This window comes from Aspergillus heteromorphus (genome assembly GCF_003184545.1).
Source record: "Aspergillus heteromorphus CBS 117.55 chromosome Unknown BO70scaffold_3, whole genome shotgun sequence".
Taxonomy (NCBI): domain Eukaryota; kingdom Fungi; phylum Ascomycota; class Eurotiomycetes; order Eurotiales; family Aspergillaceae; genus Aspergillus; species Aspergillus heteromorphus.
Genome location: NW_020290408.1, coordinates 1,443,949 through 1,467,714, shown reverse-complemented (window position 1 = coordinate 1,467,714; position 23,766 = coordinate 1,443,949). Strand labels below are relative to the sequence as shown.

The window sequence follows — 23,766 nt, the reverse complement described above, 5'->3', positions numbered from 1 at the left end:
GTTGGCAAAGAGTAGGGATAGATGCAGATGTGGTCGCCACCTGGCACATGCACATGCTTGGTCCAGCTTGCTCAATGGGATAGCGGACCACCGAACAGAGACCTGAAAGTACGATCTCAGCTCCTGAGCACTCAATGGCCTCAGCAGCGCCGATCAACCGGGGTGTGATGGCCGTGAGCAGAGTTAGCCTACTTCGGTATAGGTCGATACTTACCGTGGCGAGACCCCAGCAATAATCTTCAGGCGAGGGAACGGCCCCATGGCGCTGGGACTGGAAAGGGTTGTCCCCACTTCGGCTCCAAGATGCCAATTGCAGGACGGCATTGCAATGGACCCAGCACGGAGCGAGATACCAAAATGGATACACCGATACGCAGTCCTCCGTACTCTGTATATTTTCATCTTTTTTTTTTCCACTGTCGACCTGCGCAGTGGAGCCGTCGAGCTCAATAATCAGAAGGCGCGATGCTCTCACACACTCATGCGCACCTCGGGTCGATTGTCGATTGTCGACGGAGGCTTGAGAACCTGACATCCCAGTTCAAGACTAGCGGAGGGCCCACACTGCGGACCCTCTCTCACGCTAGGCAGGCTCACCGGGTAATCCACCTTCAGATTGGCCCGGTCCGCCCTCGCTCATTCTCCCTGCGACCGCAAGACGTCGTGTCGTGACTTGGAGGGTTCCCTTGAGTGACTGGGTTGGCCATAGCGCCAGGATTCCACCCGGCGGGAAGAGAGAGGCCTCCGTCCTGGCGTCCATCCTCGCGCGAGCGATTTCGGCGGAGTCCAATCGGGGACAGACCGTAGGTAGGGTACCCACGCGTTCGCAACACGGGATGACGATGGATGGGATGGATCATCATCCTCATTTAACTTTGGCGAGCATTCGTAGGTTCGGCTCTGTTACTGGCGGGTGTTCTGCGCGGGGGCTCCATAATGCAGGCGACGAGTTACTGCATGCTTGCCTACCTGGGATCAATCCCTGCCGCGCCATCCATCTTTCGTTCTGCTGGTCGGAGAATATAATCTTGGACGAGGCCAACAGCACGTAGCGAGTTTACCTTCTGCATCATGGGACTGCCTTGAGCCTGGGTAAGCCTTTGGCTACTACGAATTGGGCATTCCGTCTTCTGGTGGCCGTGGCACGACGTGGTGTGGGATAGAATAGTGGGTAGTATTATTTATTATTATGGGACTCTGGGCGGTGGACAGGGAGCTGGATGGCTGGGGGGGGGAGATCTTCATGGGTGGATCCGCCATTCCAAGCTTGGTGCTCGTCACACAAGCGACTACTTAGATACTGCCCCATCGATAGCCGTCCCGATCGATCTGACGAGGAATTGGGGGGGGGGGGGGTCTCAAAGTCTGAATTCTTCAAAGTTCACCGTAACTTTCAGCGTCAGCAAGTCGGTCGTGTGAGAAAGGGAAAAAAAGCCGAAAGGGAGGAACGTATGAGGTCCATGCTTATTCTCTCTCCCCTCCTCCTCGTCTTCCTCCAAGGGGGGCTTCTCCCAGTCCCTCCAGCCCACCGTCCAGGCCGATCGGGGGCCAGGGGGGGGGAGCTGAGTGCTGAAACCGGTGGCTGGCTGGTTGGGAAACCGGCTAAGGGATGACTTGGTCTGGGCCAAGCGATGAGCGAAAGTTGCAGCAAGCCCTGGGCATAAGATGGGCAGTTCAGCCTCTGCAGGGGGGGGGCCAACTCGATAGTCAGTCGATATGGGTGGGTGGAAGAGGGAAGAGGGAAGAGGGAAGAGGCCGCCGGGCTTTCCACGGGAAGACGATCGGGAGCGTCCGAGTGGTTCGTCGGCCTGGCGGCCCCAGGCTCCAGCCCGCCGTCAAGCGCCCCACTGCCGGACGACACCTCAGGCCGCCGACCCTGCCTCGTCTCTTCGGCGGAAAGCCTCAGGCTTTGACTTTTTCCAGTCAATCTTCACGCTTTGGTCCCCCCCCAATCCGTACTCGCTAGGGGCAACCCACTGCCATCTCATTATTCCAGTCTCCCAGGTTGCACGGGCTGCTGGTCCCGTCGTCGGCAGATTTTGCACTTTCTGCGAACAGCCCTCTCTCACTAAGCCTGGCTGATAGGACGGAGGACCCAATCACGTACCGTACACAGGACGCCGTACATTGATTGCTACACGTACGTCCCTCCCTACATGGGTAAATAGTGGGTAGCTCGACGCATCATCCTATATACTAGGTAGGTAGGTGGCCATACCATGCACCGCACAGGTCGTATGCTATCTAGTACTTGGGTATGGCTGGGTGGGGGCGTGCCTGTGCTGTGGTCTGTCTCAACCGCCTCTTTCTTGTTTGCTTCCCCATCCCATCTCCCATCCCTGTCGCCTTGCCCTCTTGGTCCTTCGGCCTCTGGGTTCCGCCCTGGTGGTGGGGAATCACTCCCCCCTCTCACGCACTAGTATGATCTATTTCGTACTCCGTACCTGCTATCCTCCAGTCCACCCCTTGCTTGCCAAGCTCGCCCGGATTCTTCCCGGACCCCCCTTTCATCGTCGTGGTTGGAGGTCCTGGAGTCTCCGGGAAATAAGAATGCATGCACCATTGCACACAAACAAGCAAGTCCTGGCGCTGTACCTATCTATGAAAGTGGCCGACCGCCACCCGTGGGCCGTAACAGGTTGGCATTGTAAGGCGTCCTGTTCGATATCGGTATGGACCGGCTCATGTCTCCACCCGAGAAAATAGTCGGCAAAGATCGTCTGTCGGCGTTGGAGTGTCGCGCGCCACGGCACATCACTGGTCGTATTTACCGTACTCTGGAGATGAAGAGCCATGCTGGGATCTTCCCTCCCCGTCGCCCGAGATAGACTCCATGGCACCTGAGCCCACCTCTGGGACGTGCAGGATCGCTGCAGTTTCTTAATTTGACATGCGTCCGGCCATCAGGTCTCCCGGGCGGACTCGACTGGGTCGTAGTGCTCGTGAGACTCCCACTAAGCATGCATGAGCAACCTTGGCCGCTGGAACCGCAGCTGACGGCGGGCAGGGGGGGGGGGGGGGCACGAGGGGGAGGGAACTGGGAAGGGAAAAAAGCAAAGGTGGGATCGCGACGGGCTTCCCCTCGCCCTCACGAACCTCCCCGACAGGACCTGGGCGAGGAATGTCGGCTGGCGCACGGCATCCACCAACCACCTTCCTCCTGCTCCACCCAGGGGATTCGACCTTGACGTACGGAGTACCGCAGGCGAGAATCCGAGGCTGCAGGAACTCAAATCCTGACTTTGAGGGGGTGTCACAGCATCCCCGTGCCCGTCTCTGGCGGAGGGGCCACAACATACTTAGGGCCACGGGCTTTGTCTTTCTTGCATAACCCGCTTGTACTGCGCTGCGACCATCGGTATATCCGCCCGCTGAATCCTGAGACTACGGCTCCCTAGGCCGACGGACCAGCTTCTTCCACCCCGTGGGCGGACAGCGACCGAGCAACCTGCATCGTGATTATCTGTCCTGCCTCTAGAGAAGACCATGGATGCCACCCCGACACCCTTTGGCCCCGCGCCTGGGCCGAAACACTTTGTACTGTGCTTCGACGGCACCGGGAACAAATTCTGCGGCGACTCGTCCGACAGCAATGTCCTGAAGATCTTTCGGGTGAGTGACATCCCAGCCGCCCTCCACGACGGGGCCCTCCTGCCACGACCGGTTCTGCTCACCTGATGCACTCTGTCGTGATCGCAGATGCTCGATCGCAGTAAGCCCCATCAGTTCCACTACTACCAGCCCGGCATCGGGACCTATGTGACGAGCACGTCGCTTTCTAGCCATGGGCGCATCCAGAGGATCAAATCGGCCTACTTGAAAGCCAAGGACTCTGCGGTCGGCTCCTCGTTTGATGAGCATGTCATGGGCGGCTACAAGTTCCTGATGCGATACTACCAAACAGGGGACGACATCTATTTCATCGGTTTCTCCCGGGGCGCCTACATTGCGCGTTTCCTGGCGGAGATGCTCGATTTCATCGGCTTACTCGAGGCCGGAAACGAGGAGCTGATCCGATTTGCGTGGAAGACGTTCGCGAAGTGGCAGCGGCGCCGCGGGGACAACGATGAAGAACGCGAGGAAAAGAAGCGCCTATTTCGCTACATGAAAGCCTTCCGCGAAACGTTCAGCCGACCGATCAGCCGGATCCGGTTCATGGGCCTGTTCGATACGGTCAACAGTGTGCCCCGGTTCGAGTCCGCATGGATGCAACGAAGCAAGTTCCCATACACTGCCCGCAGCTCCGCTCGAGTCATCCGACACGCCGTGGGCATCGACGAACGGCGGGCCAAGTTCCGCCAGGATTTGATCTCTGAGGCGAAACCATGGCACGAGAAGAAGCGGGACCGGGGACGACAGTACCTGCACCAACTCCGGCACCCCATGGAACGGTATGGGAATGGCACCGTGCCCGTGCTGCAGGTCAACAGTGACGATGTGGATAACGCGGATCCTCCTGCCAACCACCCCGCCAGACACGACCCGGAGACCGAGTCTGTTTACCGCAGTGATAATGGCTCGCATGAAGACCTCCATGCCGGCCCCCGGTACCGGGCATCGAATCTGACGGTGCCCGACCAGAAGATTGGCTTCTCCGTTCCTATTCCCACTAGGTCTACTGAGGACCTGAATTCCATCCGGAGCGGGCAATCAGGGCAGCTGTCTCTTCAGGCTCCAGGAACAGCCAGTCACCTGGAAGAGGATGACGAGGAAACCAGGCAGGATATTCAAGAAGTCTGGTTCCCCGGCGGCCATGCCGACATTGGAGGGGGTTGGAAACTCGCCGAAGGCGAGGACTGGCCCTTGAGCCACGCCCCGTTGGTGTGGATGGTCCAGGAGGCGAAGAAGGCCGGGCTGCAGTTCGAACCCCGGAAACTTAAACAATTCGAATGCGCCGAGGAATTCGATGGGGACTACTCCCCTATCCGCGAGCACTGGAACCGCCACGATTTCTGCCGGGATTCGATTCACGACTACGGGGATGAAAGCCAGCACACGTACCGACTGGCCGGCGATGAGTCCAGAAAGGACGCCTCCGGGTCCAGTCGGCGTTTCCGGGAGGCACTGCTGTGTTCGAGCACCGAGGGTTCGCTGCACGACTGTCTGTCCTTTGGCAACGGACTGACGGCTCTCTCCGTCCTCTCATGGAGGGTGATGGAGTACCTCCCGTTTCGACGAATGGATTTGCAGAAGGACGGCTCGTGGAAACCGATCCGGTGGCCGCTGCCTTGTGGCGAGGTGCGCGACATCCCTGACGACGCTCAGATCCATGTCTCCGCTCTCCGTCGCATGCAGGTCAACCCCAACTATCGCCCCGGCAACCTGATCATTGGCGGTGGTGGGCGCGGGGTTAGGAGGGCTCCCGAACGGTATGGCATTGGTCACTGGGAAATCAAGGACTATGCCGGCGACATTGTGCGAGAAGTATACGTGCGAAAGAAGGAGACGACAATCTGCCACGATGACAGCCACCACTGAGATCGTTGTCACGGTTTTTCATTTTTCTCCGCTCCTTCCGCCGACCCGAAGATACGCTCTTTTATGTGATTTTCGTTGACCTTGTTTGATCTAGCACACGCTTGTTTCCTATTTTCCTTTTGCCGGCTGTTCTTCGGTGCCTTCAAGCGATGGAGGCACCGGAGGTGGTAGTATATTCTTTGGCTTTTCGGATGGCACGATACCATGCAGCCATGTCCGCATACTTGAAGTTCTGTAATAGATTTGGGAGATAATTATAATGAGAGTATGGGTCTAGATTGATCCTGAGTTTCGGGGTGAAGCACCGGGAATGTCCGTCTGTCCGGCGACACAAGGTCGGTAGAATTGAAATTGCTACACGCATGGTGTTCAGGAGAGCCCTCGATCTGTTGCCACGGCGAGGCCGAAGGGCGGAGCGTCCGGGTGGCTCAGCAGGGCCATGTCCATCGACATGCAGCCTGCCGTACATTAGTGCGGTGGTTCTGGAAGCGTTCGCGATGTCTGGGCCGGCCCAGACTTTTGGCCACGGGCACGCATCAGTCTTGTTGATGCAGTTGCCGTCCTTGCCCCTTGTCGCTGGTTTCCCAGGGACAGGGATCTCTAGAAGCCAGTCTCTCTCGCAAGATGACGCGTTGGGACCGTTCCGGCGTCATGATCGGGTGTTTGGTTCTTGGGGTGGGGGGGGGGGCTATTCCGGCAGCTGAGGAGGGGACGGGATGACAATCAGGGGAGGGGAGAGCGAGGGAGAACGACTCAGTGGTCGGAGTGGGTTGGAGTGGGTGGAGGAGCGAGAGCGTGAGGCAGAGGCAGAGGCAGAGGCAGAGGAGGGAGGAGAGTTGGTGAGGCGCAAGTAACAGTAGCAGAAGTCAGGTGCCCGAGTGGGCCTGGGGCAGCTTCTCCCTCGTGTCGGCGCCGATCGATCGAACCTTTCGTTTCGGACTCTTGACCTCACCACTCAACTTTCCCTTCCTTCTTTCCTCTCCTCCCTCCGCCCTCCTCTCCCACTCTCCTTCTCCCTCTCCATTCTCTCCCCTCCATTCCTCCCCTCCCCCACTTGCTACCTTGGGCTTAGGTTGCAGCAACATCCAGCGCCTATCAACCAGACGGCGAGGAAATTTTATCCTTCTCGCTGACTACCGCCCCCTGAGCGCCGCCCTCCTCTTCTCCACTCTACCGCCCCCCGTCCCCCCCTCCCCCCAGCCCGGATCCAAATCCGACGCGCATTCGGTACAGTGACACTTCCTGGTCCAGTCCAACTTGCAACCTGTGGTCATCGTCCACTGGAGACCTCATCAACGCATCAGCATGCGGCCGGTTTAATCCGACTCCCCTGTTTGCAGACAGATATGGAAGCGTCACATCCACCCCCCGAGGGCATTATGCTTCCCCCCAGTCGCGCCGGCTCGACCGATTCCCTCGACTCGGCCGCGTCCGCAGAACCCCCCCAAGAGGCGAAATGCAGCGACAACGTCATGATCACCCTGTCTCTCACCCCGGGCCCTGTCCCGCCCGTCCAGACCCCGACTCGCCTCCCCTTCTCCCGCTCCCACTTTCGGTCGCGATCCATGATCGAGGTCCCAGGCATTCCCGCCATGACGCGCGCTCACTCCTCGCCGGGGCTGGACTCGCGGGGGAGATATATCTTCGTCAATGGTCGCGGGGCTCCGACCACCCCCGCGGATCCTGCGGCTAGGCGCTACTTGCCCTTGCAGGTAAATACCGGGGACAGCCTCGAGCCCAGGATGATGCCCCTGAACGTGTCGGAAACCATCGCAGAGCACGCGGAACTGGATACCACAATGGCCTCCCCTCCATCCCACGCCGACTACCGCCCGGCCTCCCCCGTCTTCTCGCACACCCTCCCCCGGGCCGCGCGTCGACGGCCGTCGTCCCCCCTGCACTTCCAGCCGCCCAGCTCGTCCAGCCAGCCGATGGGCAGTCCCTCCGCGCATTCCTCCCCCGTGGTGCTCAATACCAGATTCAACGAATCCTACCCGAGCTACTCGGCGTCCTCGACATCCTCCATCCCGTCGACACCCACGAGCCTTCGATCCCGCAGCCCCAGCATTTCGTCCCTGGAAACAATCCCCGACATCCCCGACGCGGAAGCCGCAGCCATTGAAGCGGACCGGATCGCGGCGTTGGAAGCCGCCGCAGACAAAGCGGATGAAGCTGAGGCAGCTAGCGGTGGAAACCGCCGGCGCGGGGCGTCCGACTTGTCGGGGCCGGCCAACGGCCTGACGACCCTGCGACCCGGTGCAGGGGGCTATGGGGCCCGAGCCGATAAACGGAAGCGTTGGAGTGTCTGTGGAGCCGAGCGACGTCAGGATCTGGATCTGGAAACGATCTGGGAAGACTGATCGATGCAGCGGTATGGATGGGCATGAAGCATCACCATCTCCCCGTCATCGCGTCGCGACCAACCAACTCGGCTTACACATAAGGCACCAACACAAACACTATACGCGTGGTTCACTGTAGCCAATCAACCCCATTTTGCGAAGGGGGAAAGAGAGAGTCCGAATCATATGTTCTTCGTTGCACTTTGTCGCTCTGTATCTGGCGTCCGCTCGGAAATACCCACGTTTCTTTCTCCTGGTTTTTGTGTTCACTGCGATGCGGTCATTTGCCGTTAGATCTTGCTCGGGAGAGAATGAGGATGGCGCAGGCTCGTCGATACTCCCCAGTCAAGTTTCCTACCTACCTACATATCTTGGGTTTTCCGGCACGGCGCATGGTGCTTTTGCTTGATGCACGCACGGGGGGGGGGGGGGGGACTCATCCAGCATTTGTTTGATCCTGATACCGCCATCTGATCTCCCCCCCTCCCCCTCTCGCTGGTTTTACTTTCGTGTCTTATTTTACTACTTACCTGTCTATGCTCTGCGTCTTGCACTTATGGGTCGGTCTTGTGTGTTTTGCTCCTGTACTACTTACCTACCTACCTTGTGGATGCGACATCCCGCGCCTGTTCCCAGCGGACCGGTGTGTGTGTAAATACTGTTCAACAGGTGTGCGATACTGCAAATCATATATGCTTAGCAAGGGTGTAACCAGTCTCCTTTATCTGTATCCGGCGATGCGATCCGTAGATACATACGCACATGGATGTCTTCCAAACCAAGACCAAGATGAAGAAACAATTAGACATCTTGCCCGAAATGAAATGAAAACTCAAACTCATACTCATACTCATACTTCATATACCTGTAGATGCAGCTCGAATGGAGATCTTCAACGCCATGCAGCAAATGTCTCAAGTTATCTTTCAGACAATACAGCAAGCAAGTATGTAGACACATTGAAGCAACGCAAAATGTAGCAAGCCAGACACATCTTAGAAGAAATTTATATACCTCCAAAAGAAGGGTAAAGGATAGGAAATGAAAGGGAACCATCACACACATGCGTACAGAAACGTATATACCTTCTTCTCTCCAAGCAAAGCGATGCATAACAATCCCTCTTCCCTCTCCCCCCCCCCCCCTTTATCCTTCAAAAAGAAATCACATCTAAAGAAACACATCTCCATCTCCAACTCCATATCCAACAGCAACACATAAAAGACAAACGCAGGGGACAGGGAGGGGGGAGAGAGGCAAAAGAGACGGCCGGTCAAAGAGATACAGAAAGGAAGGAAGGAAGGAAGGAAGGAAGGAAGGAAGGAAAAGGCATTACAAAAGCCCCTTCGGCAATGCAGACGGCAACGAATCATCCCTCTCCAACCCAATGCCCAACCTCCCCAGGCCATACAACGCACAGATCTGGCCGGCAGCGCGCTCCCCACTCCAATACGCACCGGTGGTGGTCCCCAGCGCAACAAACGGCGCGGTATGTTCGCCCGCAAACCAGACGCCGCGGTCCGGGCCAAGCCCGGCGCGGAGGACCTCGATGTCGCGGTCTCCGTGGGTGAGCCCGACCTGGAAATTGCAGTAGGAGCCGTTTCCGGCGTAGGGGTCATTTTGCCATGTTGTGGCGGCAAAGGCGAGAGGTTGGCAGTCTGGGTTGGAGGGGTTGTAGCCGTGGAGACGGGAGTAGAAGGGGCGGAGGAAGTTGTCGAGGAAGGAGGTGTATTCTGGGGAGGGGGAGGGGGGCAGGTGGGCGAGTTGGGAGACGAGGTAGGTGGCGCAGGGGCCGAAGGTGTAGAAGAGGAGGGTGGGGTGGGCGCAGGAAGCGGGGAGGGCGGCCAGGGAGATGCATTCTTGGTTCCAGAGGATGTTGTCGGGGTGGGGGGTATAGTCCGGGTTGAGGAACTGGGTGAAGGTCGGGTTCTCGAAGCTGGAGGGTTTTGATGTTGTCTCGGGTTTGGGGTCGGCGTGCCAGAAGGCGCGGGGGAAGGTCACGTACACTTTCTCCAGGCGGCCGTAGGAGATGCTGTCGATGGCTTGCAGGAGACGCGAAGGGAGGGAGGGCGAGAAGGATGCCTTGTTGCGTTTCAGCCAGCCGAGGGGACAGGTCACCACCACTTCGTCGAACTGGAAGGACTCGCCGCCTGCGGTGGTCAGGGTGACTTTGCCGGCGGATTGGAGATCGGGTCGCGAGTCGGATTCGATCTTCACGACGGGCTGGTGGAAGCGGATGTCGGCGTGCTGGAGGGCAGCCCGAGCGACGTGCTTGAGGATGTCCTTGTATGTGGAGGCCACGAAGTAGTTGTCTGGGTTGGGGTGGTCAGTACAGGACGAGGAAGGGTGGGGGGGGAATGACTTACTGCCATCGATGCATTCCTCCAGGCAGAAGAACTTCAGACTCTGTCGTTCGATGGGATCGCCGACGTACGCGCCCCACAACCTGCTGGTTTCGATGCAGAGGGCTTTCTCTTCGGCGCTGAGATCGGTCTTGTCGACCTCTTCCTGGAGAAAGTCCAGCAGGCTTCGATCCGCGGGGATGGTCTCTTTGTGGGTGTTGCTGTACTCGAAGGCCTTGGCGATGGTCGTCCACAGGACCTCGGAGACCTTGCACGCCAGCTCATCGTCCACCACCTGCCCGTCCGCGGCAATCACGGCTTGATTGCCCTCGAAGTCCTCGAGGACGGTCCCCGTTGCCTCTGCGACGGCCGCGATCGGGTTCTTCCCCGTGCCGTGAATCCAATTGGGGCCCCTGGGATGATCAGCATCGACGTCAGGGAGTCGTCAACGGTTGGCCAAGGTTACATGTCTATCAGATGATCGTGGATCTTCTCCTGGTGCACCTGCTCGGGGTCAGTGCCGTGATCTTTGATACAAAAAGGGGCATCTAGAGACACACACCCTGCCCCCTACACGATTCCTGGCCTCGAACAGCGTCACCCGCACCCCGTTCTGGAGGAGGATGTCGGTGCATCGCAAGCCTGCGAGCCCAGCTCCGATGACCGCCACGTGAGGACTTTTGCCCATGGCGATGGGCTGATGGAGAACGAGCCTTTCTGCTTTCTGCCTGCGACTGGCGCAAGGACTAGATGTCCTTTTGGTCAAAGGCTTGCGTGAATGATATCAGTGTATCAGTCTGACCGGCTTCTTTCTAGAACAGGAAGCGGGGCAACAATAGAACGGTTACACCCAGCAGGGGATCGAATCAATCAGGAGGGCCGTTGGACAGGTTCGGGTGGTCTTTTTGGGGGGGGGGGGAAGGAGAACAAAGGGAAGGGGAGCGAGGAGGGAGTGGTGGATGTGGCGCCAGTGGGCGGCGGTACCGTGGATGAATTGCCCAGCAGATATAAGGGGGGGGGGAAGAACCACGGGGTAAAAGGGACAAAGGGACGTGCAGGTTAACTAGCAGGGTGGTGGGGATGTCAGTCTGTCTGCCCGTGCCTGAGGAACCCCACCCGCCCCGCCTTGCTTCCTTTCCTTGTCTCCCCAGCGATCATTCCTCCTCCTCCTCCTCCTCCTCCTCCTCCAACTATCTACTCTCTACACTCTACCCGACACTAACCCCTCCTTCGTGGGTCCTTATCTCTTCCCCGCAGCCACTTATCTCTCTGCCCCTCCGAACATCGGCTGGCTCATCGATCGTCATCGTCCATTTTGGTCCTATTAGGCTACTACTCATAGCGTGGGGATATCTTCGGTGGCTGGGACCGGGTTCGTCATCAATACAAAGGCCCCTGAGTGGCACGCAAACCCCCACCCCCCCCTTCCAGGCAACATAATCATCACAACCGAGCATCATGCACGCAATCACCGCTGGCTGGCTGGCTGGCACGAGAGAAAGGAAAACAGAAAGGAGTATGGAACAAGAAGGGGAAGAAGAAGAAGAAGAAGAAGAAGAAGAGAAGGTACAAAGGAAAGGTTCGTAATCAAACCGATCATCAATCATCGGTTTATCTCCAGGCCCCCTGGCTCAGCGACAGGAGGCCCTGGATACAGTCCAGGTCTTCTTCCTGGCTGGCACTGCCGCCACCGTTCATGAACGCCGACACCTCGGCATCCACCTCGGGCGCCTCCTTGGCCCCCTCCTGCTGCTGCGACTGCGACTGCGACTGCGACTGCGACTGCGACTGCGGCCCTCGGAACCGACCGCTCGACCCCGACTCCCGGCTGGCTTTCCCGCCGTTGGCCTCCTTGAGCACCGGGCGGCGGGAGGGGTGGTATTGGGAGGTGGCGCGTCGACGGACGTGGGAGACTCGCGTCCCCGGGATCCAGTTCTCCTTATCCGAGTCCCCCCAGTGCAACTCCATGTCGCCGTCCTCCTTCGTCGAGTACCCTTTGGAGTTGGGCGCCGTGTGGGGGGTTCGGTTGCCGAGGGCGCGGCCGGTTTCGAGGCGGCCCAGGGAGGAGACCGTGCGCGACAGCTTCCGCCGCTTCTCGCCGGAGGGTTTGGGCACGGGGGTGTTCAGGTAGTCGGAGTGGGAGTGGGCGTGGTGGAGGGCGTTGCCATGTCTGGCCGACAGGCTGCGGGTGAGCGACCGCTGGCCGCGCGCGCGGAAGAGGCCGGGGGAGCCCGCGTTGGGGGCGCTCTGGGCGCTGGTCGGGGTCGACAGGGCGCTTCTGGCATCGGTATCGAAGAAGGATTCCCAGTTGCGGGGGTCGCGCGATCGGCCGAAGAGTCGCTCGGCCTCCGTGGGACCGCCCCGGGGCGTACTGAAGGCCACGGCACTGCTGCTGCGCCGCAGCCCGGCAAAGCGCGGCTTGCGGGCGGAGAACATGGAGATGCGGTTCTTGGACGGCGAGGGCTCGCCGTCCGCGCGGATCACGGCCTTCCCGTCCGACGACATGGCGATGCGGAGGGCGTTCCGCCCTTTCGGGGGCGACGGGGTGAGTTCGTCTTCCTTGCGCACCATGGCCTCCCCATCGAACGAGAGCGAGATCCGCAGCGAGGGCGGGGACTTCACATCGTGGGCCGTGCCCGGGGTCGACGCTTCCGGCATCGAGGGCCTGCTCCCGCGGTTCTCGCAGAAGGAGCGCTTTCTCTTGACGGAATTCTGCAATGATTCGTCGAGCGGCGGTGTTTCCTCCAGGGATTGGGGTTGCGTCGACTCGGGCTCGGGCATTGTCTCGGGCGGCGCTATTTGCGAATCCTCCATGGGTTCCGTCACGGCCAGGCTGGTCTGCGAGCTCAGGCCCGGCTGCTCCAGGTCATTCTTGTCTCCGTGCACCAGGTCCGAGTCGAACGACGCGTTGTTGTCGGACGATTGGGTCGCGGGGATCTGGTCCTGGCTATTCTCCTCCGACTGCTCCGTGCCACTAGACGACCCTGGTTCCGTCGGTAGGGACTCGTCACTTCCACTGGGCTTCGACGCGTCGGACCGCGGTGCGAGGAGCTCGTGAGGCTGAAGGGGTTTGGACTTCCGACGATCGTTCTGACGGCGATTCTGAAACCAGATCTGGGGGGTTTTCCAATGGAGCATTAATACACGCCAACAGATCGATATCATCTCACCGGCGTCGACTGCCGCGGGCATACCTGGACTTCCTTCTCCCCCAACGACACGCGACTGACTATACTGGCGCGGGCGGCCTTGTCTGGTTTGGGGTTCCGTTGGTACTCTGTCTCCAGGATCGCGTGGTCTTCGGGACTACCACGCAGCATTCTTTGTTAGCGACATCACCGCTGGGGAGTGGGTCGGAGGAGCATACCTGGTCCGACGGCGTTTCTGGCGGGCCAGCAATTTGTTGTCGACGCGTGGGGGGAGGTTCTGAGTCAGGGTCTTCTGGGAGTGGACAAGGAAGGCATAGTTGAGGGCGGCGGCGGCGGTCGAGTCGGCGGGTTGGGCTGATGATGGCGGAGAGGAGGGCTCGGGATCGGACATGGTGTGGTGTTAGGTATAGGAGGATCAAGGGAGAGTGAGGGGAGGGGGGAGGAGAGGGAGAGGAGAAGGGGATAAGACAGATTGATTGAATGAGAGACAAGACAGAAAGACAGACAGACAGACAGACCGACCGACCGACAGAGAGACTGGCGAAGGGAGCAGCAGGAGGGAGAGGAAAAAGACTGGCAAGACGCCTTTCAGCATCGCGTCGCGGATGTGGACGCGGGCGGGCTGGTATTACGGCGGTACTCTGCCGTACTCTGCCGTACTCTGCCGTACTTTACTTGCACTCCTGCGTCCGCCCGCACGAGCTGCTCCCCCCAAACCCTCCGGACGCGGTCGTCAGGAACTAGTAGTAGTTATATCAACGATATTATCAATTGGGCTCCTGGCACTACCCTCCCTCCAACCTACAATCCACCGCCAGCTCCCCAAGTAAAGTCCCTCGTTTCTCAATTTCACATATCAAACGGGACCTCCTTCCCTCGGTCCTCACTCACGCACGCCTCAGGCACCCGCCCGGCGGAATCTGGCCGCCCGCCAACGCGTCCTGCCGTACGGAGTACTCGACTTTACTCCTTCCAGAGGACGTGAAGAGACTGTCTACCTTGAGGCCAAGCCGCTCTCGTCTAGGCGCATCCCAGCTGCAGGCGACGGCAACTGCATTGCTACCGTGGCATTTGGTCTGGAGTCGGTAGTGGGACATCGAAAATTGCGGTGTTGTGGGTGACGTTGACGTTGATGTTTCTCAGTCGCGGGAACATATACTGGCGTTCCGCCATGTCCAAAACATTGGGGTGGATATGATATAGTATCTAAAGTAGATTTGGTAGCTAGAATATAAATCTTTTTTTTTTTTTTTTTTTTTCAGATAGTCCAGATCTTTGGTGTCCGGGGCAGGGGGAAATGGTTTGGCATGCATGCGGAAATTGAACAAGATCTATTGTTCTACTCATGCCTGTTACAGATCGTGGAGGTCTCAAGATCTCATCAACTATTCAAGTCGACCTATTTTGTTCCGGTCTCGATAGAGACCTCAAATCAACCACTACTAGACATCCAGCCAACTATCTTCTAAAAGAAAACATCACCACCAGGCTCCAATCCAGATAATCATGTCCAACACGGTAAATATCCCAAAGATCCATGTGACATGCCATCTCACCGCTCCACCTGGTTCATGTGACTCGGAATATTCCACGGGTCATAATCGATATGCACGAACGCGCGGTCCACCGTGGGGATGCTCTCCACCATGTACTGCAGGCTCTCGCCCACGTCGTGGCTGTCCTGCAGCCGCGTCTTGGGCTCCAGCACAATGTCCACCTCCACGTTGAGCTTGTCGCCCGCGTAGTAGGCCTTCAGGTCCTGGATCTTGAGGATCACCTTGGAGAACCGCATCGTCATGTACAGCAGGATGCTGTGGTCCTTGGGCGAGGCCGCCGTCCCCGTCAGGTGCCCGATGTGCTCGCTCGCCGTCGCGCTCCAATTGTAGATGATGTACAGGGAGAGAAGGAGACCGCCCAGGGGGTCGAGGAACCAGGTGTTGGTGAAGGAGCCAACTGCATCAATCAGCGTTGTCGTCGGGAAGGTTTCGGGGGGGGGACTTACTCAACGGGAACAGGATACTGAACAGGTTGAAGACGACATCGGTCATGGCGTCTTGCGCCAGGGCCTGCACGCTGGAGTTGCGGATCAGACGGCACCAGAACCAGCAGATCAGCTTGACGATGACCGTGCTGGCCATGACCGCGATGGAGGGGACAGACAGCTGCACGACGGCGTGGTCGGTCGAGAGCAGGCGACCGGCCGAGGTGATGGCGACCTGGACGAAGGAGGTCACCATCACGACGGCGAAGACCAGCACGCTGAGGGGCTCGAGCCGCCGGCGGCTGATGGGGTAGCGGGAGCGATCCTGCCGGTTGATGAGGGTGGTGGTGACCCAGACAATGGCGGTGCTGAGGAAGTCGAGGGCGCCGTCGACCAAGCTGGCCAGCACGGAGAGCGAGCTGGTCATGGTCATGACGACGATCTTGGCGGCCAGCAGGAGGATGTTGGCGACGAAGTTGACGTAGATGGCGACGGTGACGATGCGGTCGCCACTGTCGACGAACTCGTTCTCCTCGGGCATGAGCTCCGGGGGCGACGAGGGCGACGGGGTGCGTTCGCGTTCCTCTGGCGGCGAGGGGAGCAGTGGCGAGCTCTCACTGGGGATGCGATAGAGATTGCGCGGCGTCCGTTTGATCTTGCCTGCGGCCCTGGCGTTGTCGCCGACAGCGCCATAGGACCGCGGGCCATCGTCGATCGAATCCGGGGGGTCTGTGGGTTGGTGATAATCCACAATGAGACGATGGGGCAGCGAGGAATCCAGCAGCCGGTCGATGTATAAGTATTGCGCGATGAGGTCGTTGTTGCGCTCGTAATACTCGCGCCTGGTGTGGGGTGGGTTAGTCGGGTAGGGGGAGGAAATCGAGCATGCCCATGCAGGCAGCAGAAGGCTGGAAAGTTCATGGGGAGGGTGTACATGGGCTTGGACAGGGCCTTCAGTGTGGCCGGATCTTTATAGTACGTCTGCCTAAGTTGGGATCGGTCAGCATCGGGGTGACTGGCGACTTCGGGTCCAGCATGGATGCATCCGCATCCATCCATGCTCACTCGCTCTCCTACCAGCGATAGATGGGCCTGTTGTCGCCAATGAGGCGCCGGGCGCGTTCGAAGGGCGGGCGAAAGACCTCATCGGAGCGGTCCAGCTCATCGAAGCCGTCGGAGCTTTGGATGGAGAGGGAGCGGCGACGGATCAGACCCCCCAGGCGCTGGCCGCGCGTGGACAGGAGGTCGCGGTCCAGGTCGAGGCTGGGCTGGCGCGGGCGGATGAACGAATCTGAGCGGGGGACGAGGACGAGAAGGGCATGGTGTTGGAGCGACTGAGGGAGGCCATGGTGGGGATGGCGCACAATTGCAAGTGCTGCTTCAGCTTCAGCTTTCAATTGAGACGATAGATGAATGAATGAGAGGGTGAGAGGGTGGCCGGCCGGCGGGTCCGGGCTGGAGCGGGCCAGAACACGAGATGGAATGTTCCAGGAGAGTTGGTTGCCGTTGTTTGGTTGGTATAGTGTAGTTGGATGGATGGATGGATATTCTTCGACGGGGACAGGGACAGCCACAGGCCGTCAGGCACACAAGCATTAATCCCCGACAATCCCCGAAAATCCCCAAAAATCCCCAAAAATCCCCGATGCGCTGCCCGTGTAGGATGACGTCATCGGACACGGCTCGATCTCTTCTTCAAGCTGACTTGCTCTCTCGACACCACCATCGTCCATGGCTCAAACCACACGGTGTTGAAGAGCTGTTGCTGTTACTGTTGCTCTTGCTCTTGCTCTTGCTCTTGCTCTTGCTCTTGCTCTTGCTCTTGCTCTTGCTCTTGCTCTACACGGCTCGAGCTCCTGATTTCACTCGGAGCGAAGCTGTGGGATGCAGGTGAGGTCACTGGCCAATGTAGGCAGCCATTCTTTGGGTTCATCTCGAGAGCGTCCTGGCAGTGCCTTTGGGGAACATGTCATGCCATGCCATGCCAGGGACAGCCCGTTCTAGCGATGGCGGAGTGTCCAGCCAATTCCGCCCCCGAGGGATGCTCTCGTTGGTGTAAATACAACCCACTCCCCCCGAGTCTGGATGGATCCCTGGCGCTTGGCCGGCTGGATTCCAGCAATCGAGAGATGCCCTCTACGCCCCCCCCCCCCCAAGGTCTTGCATATTAACTACCAATCTTCCGGCCCAACACGGATCTGCTGGGATGGGCATGAATCCCGGCTATTTGGCCTCCTCCAGCCAGATGAGGCTTAATCCGATCGCCGTTGCGGAGATCCAAGAACCACTTTTATCCATTTACCCCGCATCTTAGTCCGTGATACTGAATGATACTGGGTTTGACACTAAAGGAGCAGGTCCGATTTCAACCTGCGTTGCAACGGCCTGGTGATCGAACCTCCCACCAGACCGGCCTAGAACCGGTGGCCTGTTCGTGGCCTGTCAGTCGGGGGACAGCCGGGGGGACATGGCTCTTTGCCTCGGGGATCTGGGCCGCTACCCCGGACGAGCATCAGCGGTGATTTAGCCATCCCATCCGATCCCCAACGTGAATTATTACCCTATTGGTTCCACCACGCACACGACTGCTATTAAGGCAAAATCCTTCTCCGGTGTCATCGCCAGTGCCAGACGGTCAGTCCCGCGACCGCCATGCACGGACTGCCCGCCGCCTGCCAATCAGGCTGGCCAGTGGAGAAGGCAGTGATCGCTCGATGCAAGGCGAGCGAGGGCCGGCGTGCTGCTAGCTTGGCCTCGGCCTCCCCGGATTTTCCTCTGCAGACTGCCTGGCCCGCCTTTTCTGTCGCGAGGGTCAAAGCGGAGCTTGCCTCGATCCTGGTCCATCCCACCGGATCTGAGTATATAGACACCCACGCTTGCCCCGGTGATGCGTGTCCGTTCCGCCCTCTCAGATACTAGCCAGCCAGCTCCCTTGCAGCCCACGTTGCTTTTTTCGTGCCCCATACGTGCGTATGGTCCGAGAGCCCATCAGATACATCCTCAGACCTCAACATGGGCCGCTCCTTCACCCTCTCCCTGGCCGTATTCGCAGCCACGGGGTCCTTCCTGTTCGGCTATGACAGCGGTGTAATGACCGACGTGATCGAATCACCGAATTTTCTCAAGTTTTTCAACACCACCCAGACCTCCGTCATTATCGGAGCCATTAACAGCACCTTTTCGGGGGGAGGTAAGATGTCGTCCTGTCCGCGTCTGTCCGTAGGCTAACAGGATAGCCTGCATTGGCTCCCTCCAGGGAGGCCTGACGATGGATCGCTTCGGACGAAGGTTCACCATCCAGATGGGCGCCTTCATCTGTCTCGTCGGCGCTATCCTCCAGTCCTCCGCCAAGAATCTGGCCATGATCCTCGTGGGTCGCATCCTGGCTGGATGGGCCGTGGGGCTCATGTCGATGTCCGTGCCGGTCTACCAAGCTGAAGTTGCCCATCCTCGCTCCCGGGGGTTGATTGTCGGACTGGCTCAGCAGATGGTCGGCATCGGATACATTGTCAGCACGTATGTATCTCATTCCCTCTCCATCCTCGACTACCCAACCCCACTGACAGGTCAGATGGGTCGGCTACGGGTCCCTTCATGCCCCCGAAACCAGCCAGTTTCAGTGGCGATTCCCACTCGCCTTCCAGGCTGTCCCCGCCCTGCTGCTGGCCATCGGCATGTTCTTCATGCCGGAATCCCCCCGTTACCTGGTCGAAAAGGGCCAGTACGACGAGGCGATGCGCATCCTCCGCAAGTTGCACTTCGACGGCACCAACGAAGACTGGATCCAAACCGAGTACACCGAGATTAGAACCACGATCGAGGCCGAGAAAGCCCTCACCGCACCAGGATGGTTGATCATGTTCCAAGTCCCACAATGGCGGACCCGACTACTGTGCGCCCCCCCCCCCCCCCCCCCCCCAACCTCCCCTCCACCCTGGGGAGGTCCGTGATCCCTCACTAATCCACAAACCAGCCACGGCGTCCTCGTCCAAGTCTTCACCCAAATGACCGGCGTCAACGTCATCGGCTACTACCAAACAATCATGTACAATGCGCTCGGCATCACCGGCAACCGAAATACCCTGGTTGCCGGCATCTACAACTGCGTCGGCCCCATCACCAACTTCATCTTCATCGTGTTTCTGCTCGACCGGGTCGGCCGCCGAAGGCCTATGATGTTCGGGACAGTCGCCATCGCCATCGCCCTGATCTGCGAGGCGGCTCTGTACTCACAGAACCTGGACGGGATGAGACGGGGATACAGTATCGGGGAGTGTTCTTTCTGTTTACGATTACGGTGTTTTTCTCGTTGTCGTTCGGGCCGTGCAGTTGGTGAGATTTATCCCCTCCCTTTCCCCTCCCTTCCCCTTGACATATTCCTCACCCACCAAACACCCCTCTGGAAGTTTAACCTAATCTAACATGATCCAGGGTCTACATGGCGGAAGTGATGCCCATGCAGATCCGCGGACGGGGCAACGCCTTCGCAACAGGCATCGGGAACTGGGCCGTCAGTACCCTCTGGAGCCAGGTCTCGCCCATCGCACTGGCCAAGATCCAGTATAAATTCTATATCATCTTCGCGGTGTGGAGTACGTGCATCCATCCATCCATCCATTCATCCATCTTTCCCTTGAGATCCAATCTTGCCGAGCTTGGGAATGGCAGTGTGACCAACTGGCTAATTCTAATCTCCGGCAGATTTATTCATCACGCTGCCTACGATCTACTTCTTCTTCAAGGAGACGAACCAGAAGTCCCTGGAGGAGATTGACCTGCTGTTCGGGGGGCGGGCGCTGGGCATGTTGCCTGAGGATGTGGCGAAGTCGGGGTCAGGGTCTGGGGAGACGGAGACAGAGAAGGTGGAAGAGACGGGGATAACGGTGGTGAATGTGGAGCATACGGTGTAAAGAACGGTGGGTATGAAGGTTGCATGGGTAGATGGATGGGTGGATAAACCAGCTATGAGATGTGACAAGTGCCAATTATTTTACTAAATTAGTTTCTTCAAAGCATACGACTGCATGAACCTTAACCTCACACTTCTTCACACGGCAAATCACCTCCGGTATCCGTAAATCTCAAACAACGAGCATCCACCCGTCATAATGCATGGGATCTGGATCGGGAGCAACGGTTCTCGGAGAGGTATTCACCTGAGATAGATACAGCTCCGTTGACAGACCATGGACCCGATAAGCTTTGCGATCACCATTGCGTCTGTTGGTCCCATTTTTCAAACATGCCTTGCTGAATACGAATGCATCCAACAGGTGCTGTCCACGGCAGATTCAGCCAGCGGTATGGACTTGGGGTTTCGCATCCAACGGATGCGCTTGCAATTGTGGGGCAGGAGCAGAGGGCTTTATCCAGACTGGGAGGAAGGCAGTCCTGGACATACCCTCACAGAGAGCGATATACCGCTATCTTCCTTCCTGCCGATGGACACTCGACGGCAATTCACACCCGCTATTGGGGTTTGTTTATGCCCTCCCCCTCGATGCAGCTCCATCGCCGCCCATCAGTCTCCGAACGATCATCGATCTGGCATATCAGTCCAACGAACCGCCGAGCCCGACCCTGGATGACCGATTAAAACTCGCTACCACCCTCTCAGTTGCCCTGTATCAGCTTCATTGTGCCGGTTGGATTCATCGGAATATATCGGGCTATAATGTGATCTTCTTTCAAAACCAACAGGGCCATCTTGATCTGACACGACCGTACTTCAGCGGTTGGCAATACGCCCGACCGGACTACCGGGAGGGAGGGTGGCCGAGAAATCCGCGCAGATATAACAGAGGGGACGGTGCCTGGAATTGGAGACTTGAACAGGTGTGTCCATCCGGACCAGCTCGATTCGCGACGAGGCTTGTTGCGAATCAGTAAAAGCCACTATATCTACAGCCTAGGGATTGTCCTCATGGAGATCGCGTTCCGGGAACCTATTGTGGTGTTTGTGGAGCCAGAAGAACGCTTGAAGATGGCTCGATTTCAAGTATATTGGGTAAGCGAAATCAAACGAAGGCCAAAATGGTCTGGTGATATCGTCGCGGCAGCACCGAAAGAACTGGGTCTGATATCAGCGAGCAACCCTAGCTTGCTTACAAGGCCTCGCCTGTACCAATCGCGAAAATAGGGAGGTGGAGGAAGATGATACGAAAGCGATGGAGCCTAGCATTGAAACGGAATTTTGTCTGGACCGTGGCGGATGAATTGAGACGGATGGCGGATCTGTAGCAAGAAATGTATCTCTCGAGTTATCTTGCCTTGCAGTCTGTACTATGGTCAGGCTTTCCTTGCCCACTACCTGGAGCGTCAGGGCCTCTGCATTGGATTCGTGAATGCCAGTGTTCGGGATAATCAGTTCTCCAATACCATGCATGGGCTTCAATGATTTACTATTTCAATTTCAGCTTAACGCGTCATTCCAACCTACATACCTCTCGGACTGTTCTGGAGGATCTCCAATGCGGTGGTCTGTCTGGAGCGATGCTTCCGGCTCAGCTTCCGCTCTTATTCCAGCAGGCAGAAACTCCCCCGAGCGGACGACTTCGCGCCTATGCTGAGAGGCTCGACGGTGGTGCACCCGTCGTGGTGCGTGCTGCCCTTGGGCGGAGTGGTCGGGGCGGGTGGAGCAGTGGGGTGTGACGGCGGAAAGGATAACCGCAACTGGGATGGTGGGCACCGTTGCACATTCAAATCTGATGTTGGATGTGGTGCTGGTGGTTGTCGGTCACGATACGAGGGGTTGAATAACTCGGCAGAGTGTAGCTTTTTAGTGACAACGGCAGCGCAAATTGCGTCATAGCTCGTTAGGGGGGGGACTGTCGCTAAGTATCCGGGGGATCTCTGTGGATCCTCGGCCGTGGCGTGACCTGACACGACATCGAGATGGCCTGACCACCTGGTCTGCTGGCTCACCATCGACTAGTACGACCGCCACCCAGGTCATGCTCACCCGACCACCTCCATGCACGGAAAACCCCTCCCTTGCACCACCCGCCAAGGAAGCTAGTGAGGGAGGAGCCAACGCAAAAGCAAAAGCAAAAGAAAGCACGGCGGTCGAGCCATCACCCATACATACATGCCTGCAGCGATCGCCCCGGCCGTAAGGTTGGGTTAGCAGCATGTTGGGGACGTTTAGACTGTGCTGCTGAGCCTCGGCGGTAACCGACAGTAGTACATTAACTACTATCTACTAGTTAGGTAGTAGTGGTGGTACTCCGTAGTAGGGTTAGTGAGGGGCGCAGCCGGATGACCTGCGAGAGCGAAACCGGCTGGGAATGCAGGCAGCCGGGTGCCTTTTCTCTGAGCCTGGCCTGGTCTGCTGGGATAAGTAGACAGGCGATTGTTGTCGTGGTGATGGATGGCATGGCTGGCGACAGGCGGTCATTTCCCGGGGGTTCAAATTAAGGATCTCTTGGACCGAAACCCCCTCATTCCGAACCACTCGCCGAATGCTCGGTCGGTCTCGAGCGAGCGACCGTGGGAGGGAAATGAACGGTCTCCCCGGGGGATCAGATGGATGGATGGCTTCGGGATGGCCTGATAGCATGGTTGGCGCATTATACCCTACTTAGTCGCACTTCCTACCCCGCCAGGTGACGACGATCAGAGGCACAACGTGTGGCGCTCGTGCCCTGGACCATCAATTATAAGTGACCGGGTCCCCCGCATCCAATGCACTGTTCTGTTTTGGTTCAATTCCCATCGAGGCCAACTGTTTCGCGTTCAGGCGCCCATTGCCCCCCCCCTCACAAGAGAGAGAAGAGGGAAGCGAGACGAGAGACGATAGAGGAGAGCATGGGGCTGGCATCGGACGACAAATCCCCCCAGGTGAACCACCACATGGCCATTGTCTTGGGCGTTGGACTCGGAATAGCCACTCTGATTATCATGTGTCTGCTGTACGTGTCGGTCCTCTGGTCGGTTTAGTCGGGAACTACTACCATAGCCCTGGTTGCACCCCCCCCAACTGACGCCCCCGGCTGCATAGTTTGACTCTGTTCATCAACCGACGCGATCGCCGGCCGGTCTTCAGCAGCGGCAGCAGCAAGGGCGACTCCAACGACAAGCTGCGCAAACTGGATGTCGTGTCCCCCACGCGCACACTCGAAGAATGGTGGTCGCGGGCTAAGGGGCCCCTGTTGCCCGCCGAAGGGCTGGACGGGGACTTTATCTGGTACGTGCAGCTAGCTGCGCGGCGCTGTCGGCTGTGATGCTCTCACGAATGCATCCACTAACGAGCGCACTCTCGCTGCCATTGACAGTGTCGTCTGCCTGGAATCCGTCCTGCGCTGCCAGGAAATCCACGAACTCAAATGCCTGCACGTCTTCCATCGGGAGTGTCTCGAAAAGTGGTATCTGCAGGACCACTTCAACTGCCCCCTCTGCCACCGAGCCTATTACGTCCAAGAATCGCATCCCACTAATGATTTCGTTTGGATGGTATGATCTGCCTCGTCTTACGC

At 58.2% G+C, this 23,766-nt stretch overlaps 11 protein-coding genes across 11 annotated transcripts; 7 read left to right on the top strand and 4 right to left on the bottom strand.

The window, feature by feature from the left end:
- The first annotated feature begins 1,546 nt into the window (after positions 1–1,546).
- BO70DRAFT_136729 (uncharacterized protein) lies at positions 1,547–2,169 on the top strand. The gene has a single exon (XM_025538095.1). The coding sequence runs from the start codon at positions 1,717–1,719 to the stop codon at positions 2,080–2,082; it is 366 nt and encodes a 121-aa protein (XP_025403041.1). The 5' UTR covers positions 1,547–1,716; the 3' UTR covers positions 2,083–2,169.
- A 1,223-nt stretch (positions 2,170–3,392) lies between these two features.
- BO70DRAFT_136678 (T6SS phospholipase effector Tle1-like catalytic domain-containing protein) lies at positions 3,393–5,659 on the top strand. The gene is made up of 2 exons (XM_025538094.1): positions 3,393–3,612; positions 3,700–5,659. Exons 1-2 carry the CDS (start codon positions 3,487–3,489, stop codon positions 5,476–5,478), a joined length of 1,905 nt encoding a protein of 634 aa, XP_025403040.1. The 5' UTR covers positions 3,393–3,486; the 3' UTR covers positions 5,479–5,659.
- An 815-nt stretch (positions 5,660–6,474) lies between these two features.
- BO70DRAFT_359206 (uncharacterized protein) lies at positions 6,475–8,239 on the top strand. The gene has a single exon (XM_025542484.1). The coding sequence runs from the start codon at positions 6,825–6,827 to the stop codon at positions 7,836–7,838; it is 1,014 nt and encodes a 337-aa protein (XP_025403039.1). The 5' UTR covers positions 6,475–6,824; the 3' UTR covers positions 7,839–8,239.
- A 713-nt stretch (positions 8,240–8,952) lies between these two features.
- BO70DRAFT_359205 (flavin monoamine oxidase family protein) lies at positions 8,953–10,795 on the bottom strand. The gene is made up of 4 exons (XM_025542483.1): positions 10,725–10,795; positions 10,629–10,666; positions 10,187–10,575; positions 8,953–10,132 (listed from the first exon to the last, which is right to left on the bottom strand). Coding segments are annotated over exons 2-4 (1,371 nt in total). The 5' UTR covers positions 10,631–10,666; positions 10,725–10,795; the 3' UTR covers positions 8,953–9,152.
- A 410-nt stretch (positions 10,796–11,205) lies between these two features.
- BO70DRAFT_136652 (uncharacterized protein) lies at positions 11,206–11,729 on the top strand. The gene has a single exon (XM_025538093.1). It carries the CDS (start codon positions 11,243–11,245, stop codon positions 11,600–11,602), a length of 360 nt encoding a protein of 119 aa, XP_025403037.1. The 5' UTR covers positions 11,206–11,242; the 3' UTR covers positions 11,603–11,729.
- On the bottom strand, positions 11,688–13,809 carry BO70DRAFT_136646 (homeobox domain-containing protein). Its single transcript, XM_025538092.1, has 3 exons — positions 13,530–13,809; positions 13,357–13,468; positions 11,688–13,276 (listed from the first exon to the last, which is right to left on the bottom strand). The coding sequence occupies exons 1-3, from the start codon at positions 13,700–13,702 to the stop codon at positions 11,774–11,776; spliced, it is 1,788 nt and encodes a 595-aa protein (XP_025403036.1). The 5' UTR covers positions 13,703–13,809; the 3' UTR covers positions 11,688–11,773.
- A 280-nt stretch (positions 13,810–14,089) lies between these two features.
- BO70DRAFT_136634 (uncharacterized protein) lies at positions 14,090–14,496 on the bottom strand. The gene has a single exon (XM_025538091.1). The coding sequence runs from the start codon at positions 14,406–14,408 to the stop codon at positions 14,199–14,201; it is 210 nt and encodes a 69-aa protein (XP_025403035.1). The 5' UTR covers positions 14,409–14,496; the 3' UTR covers positions 14,090–14,198.
- A 107-nt stretch (positions 14,497–14,603) lies between these two features.
- Positions 14,604–17,025, bottom strand: BO70DRAFT_377369 (cation diffusion facilitator family transporter; the record flags this gene model as incomplete). The annotated part of the gene is made up of 5 exons (XM_025545187.1): positions 14,604–15,264; positions 15,314–16,134; positions 16,227–16,277; positions 16,370–16,841; positions 16,998–17,025. The coding sequence occupies 5 exons, from the start codon at positions 17,023–17,025 to the stop codon at positions 14,864–14,866; spliced, it is 1,773 nt and encodes a 590-aa protein (XP_025403034.1). The 3' UTR covers positions 14,604–14,863.
- A 1,279-nt stretch (positions 17,026–18,304) lies between these two features.
- Positions 18,305–20,289, top strand: BO70DRAFT_368736 (general substrate transporter; the record flags this gene model as incomplete). Its single annotated transcript, XM_025544646.1, has 7 exons — positions 18,305–18,482; positions 18,529–18,808; positions 18,864–19,184; positions 19,266–19,565; positions 19,724–19,884; positions 19,994–20,154; positions 20,272–20,289. The coding sequence occupies 7 exons, from the start codon at positions 18,305–18,307 to the stop codon at positions 20,287–20,289; spliced, it is 1,419 nt and encodes a 472-aa protein (XP_025403033.1).
- Positions 20,290–20,340: 51 nt separating this feature from the next.
- On the top strand, positions 20,341–21,048 carry BO70DRAFT_136457 (uncharacterized protein). Its single transcript, XM_025538090.1, has 2 exons — positions 20,341–20,654; positions 20,706–21,048. The coding sequence occupies exons 1-2, from the start codon at positions 20,479–20,481 to the stop codon at positions 20,878–20,880; spliced, it is 351 nt and encodes a 116-aa protein (XP_025403032.1). The 5' UTR covers positions 20,341–20,478; the 3' UTR covers positions 20,881–21,048.
- Positions 21,049–23,098: 2,050 nt separating this feature from the next.
- Positions 23,099–23,749, top strand: BO70DRAFT_368735 (putative RING finger domain protein; the record flags this gene model as incomplete). Its single annotated transcript, XM_025544645.1, has 3 exons — positions 23,099–23,202; positions 23,292–23,477; positions 23,566–23,749. The coding sequence occupies 3 exons, from the start codon at positions 23,099–23,101 to the stop codon at positions 23,747–23,749; spliced, it is 474 nt and encodes a 157-aa protein (XP_025403031.1).
- Positions 23,750–23,766: the final 17 nt, after the last annotated feature.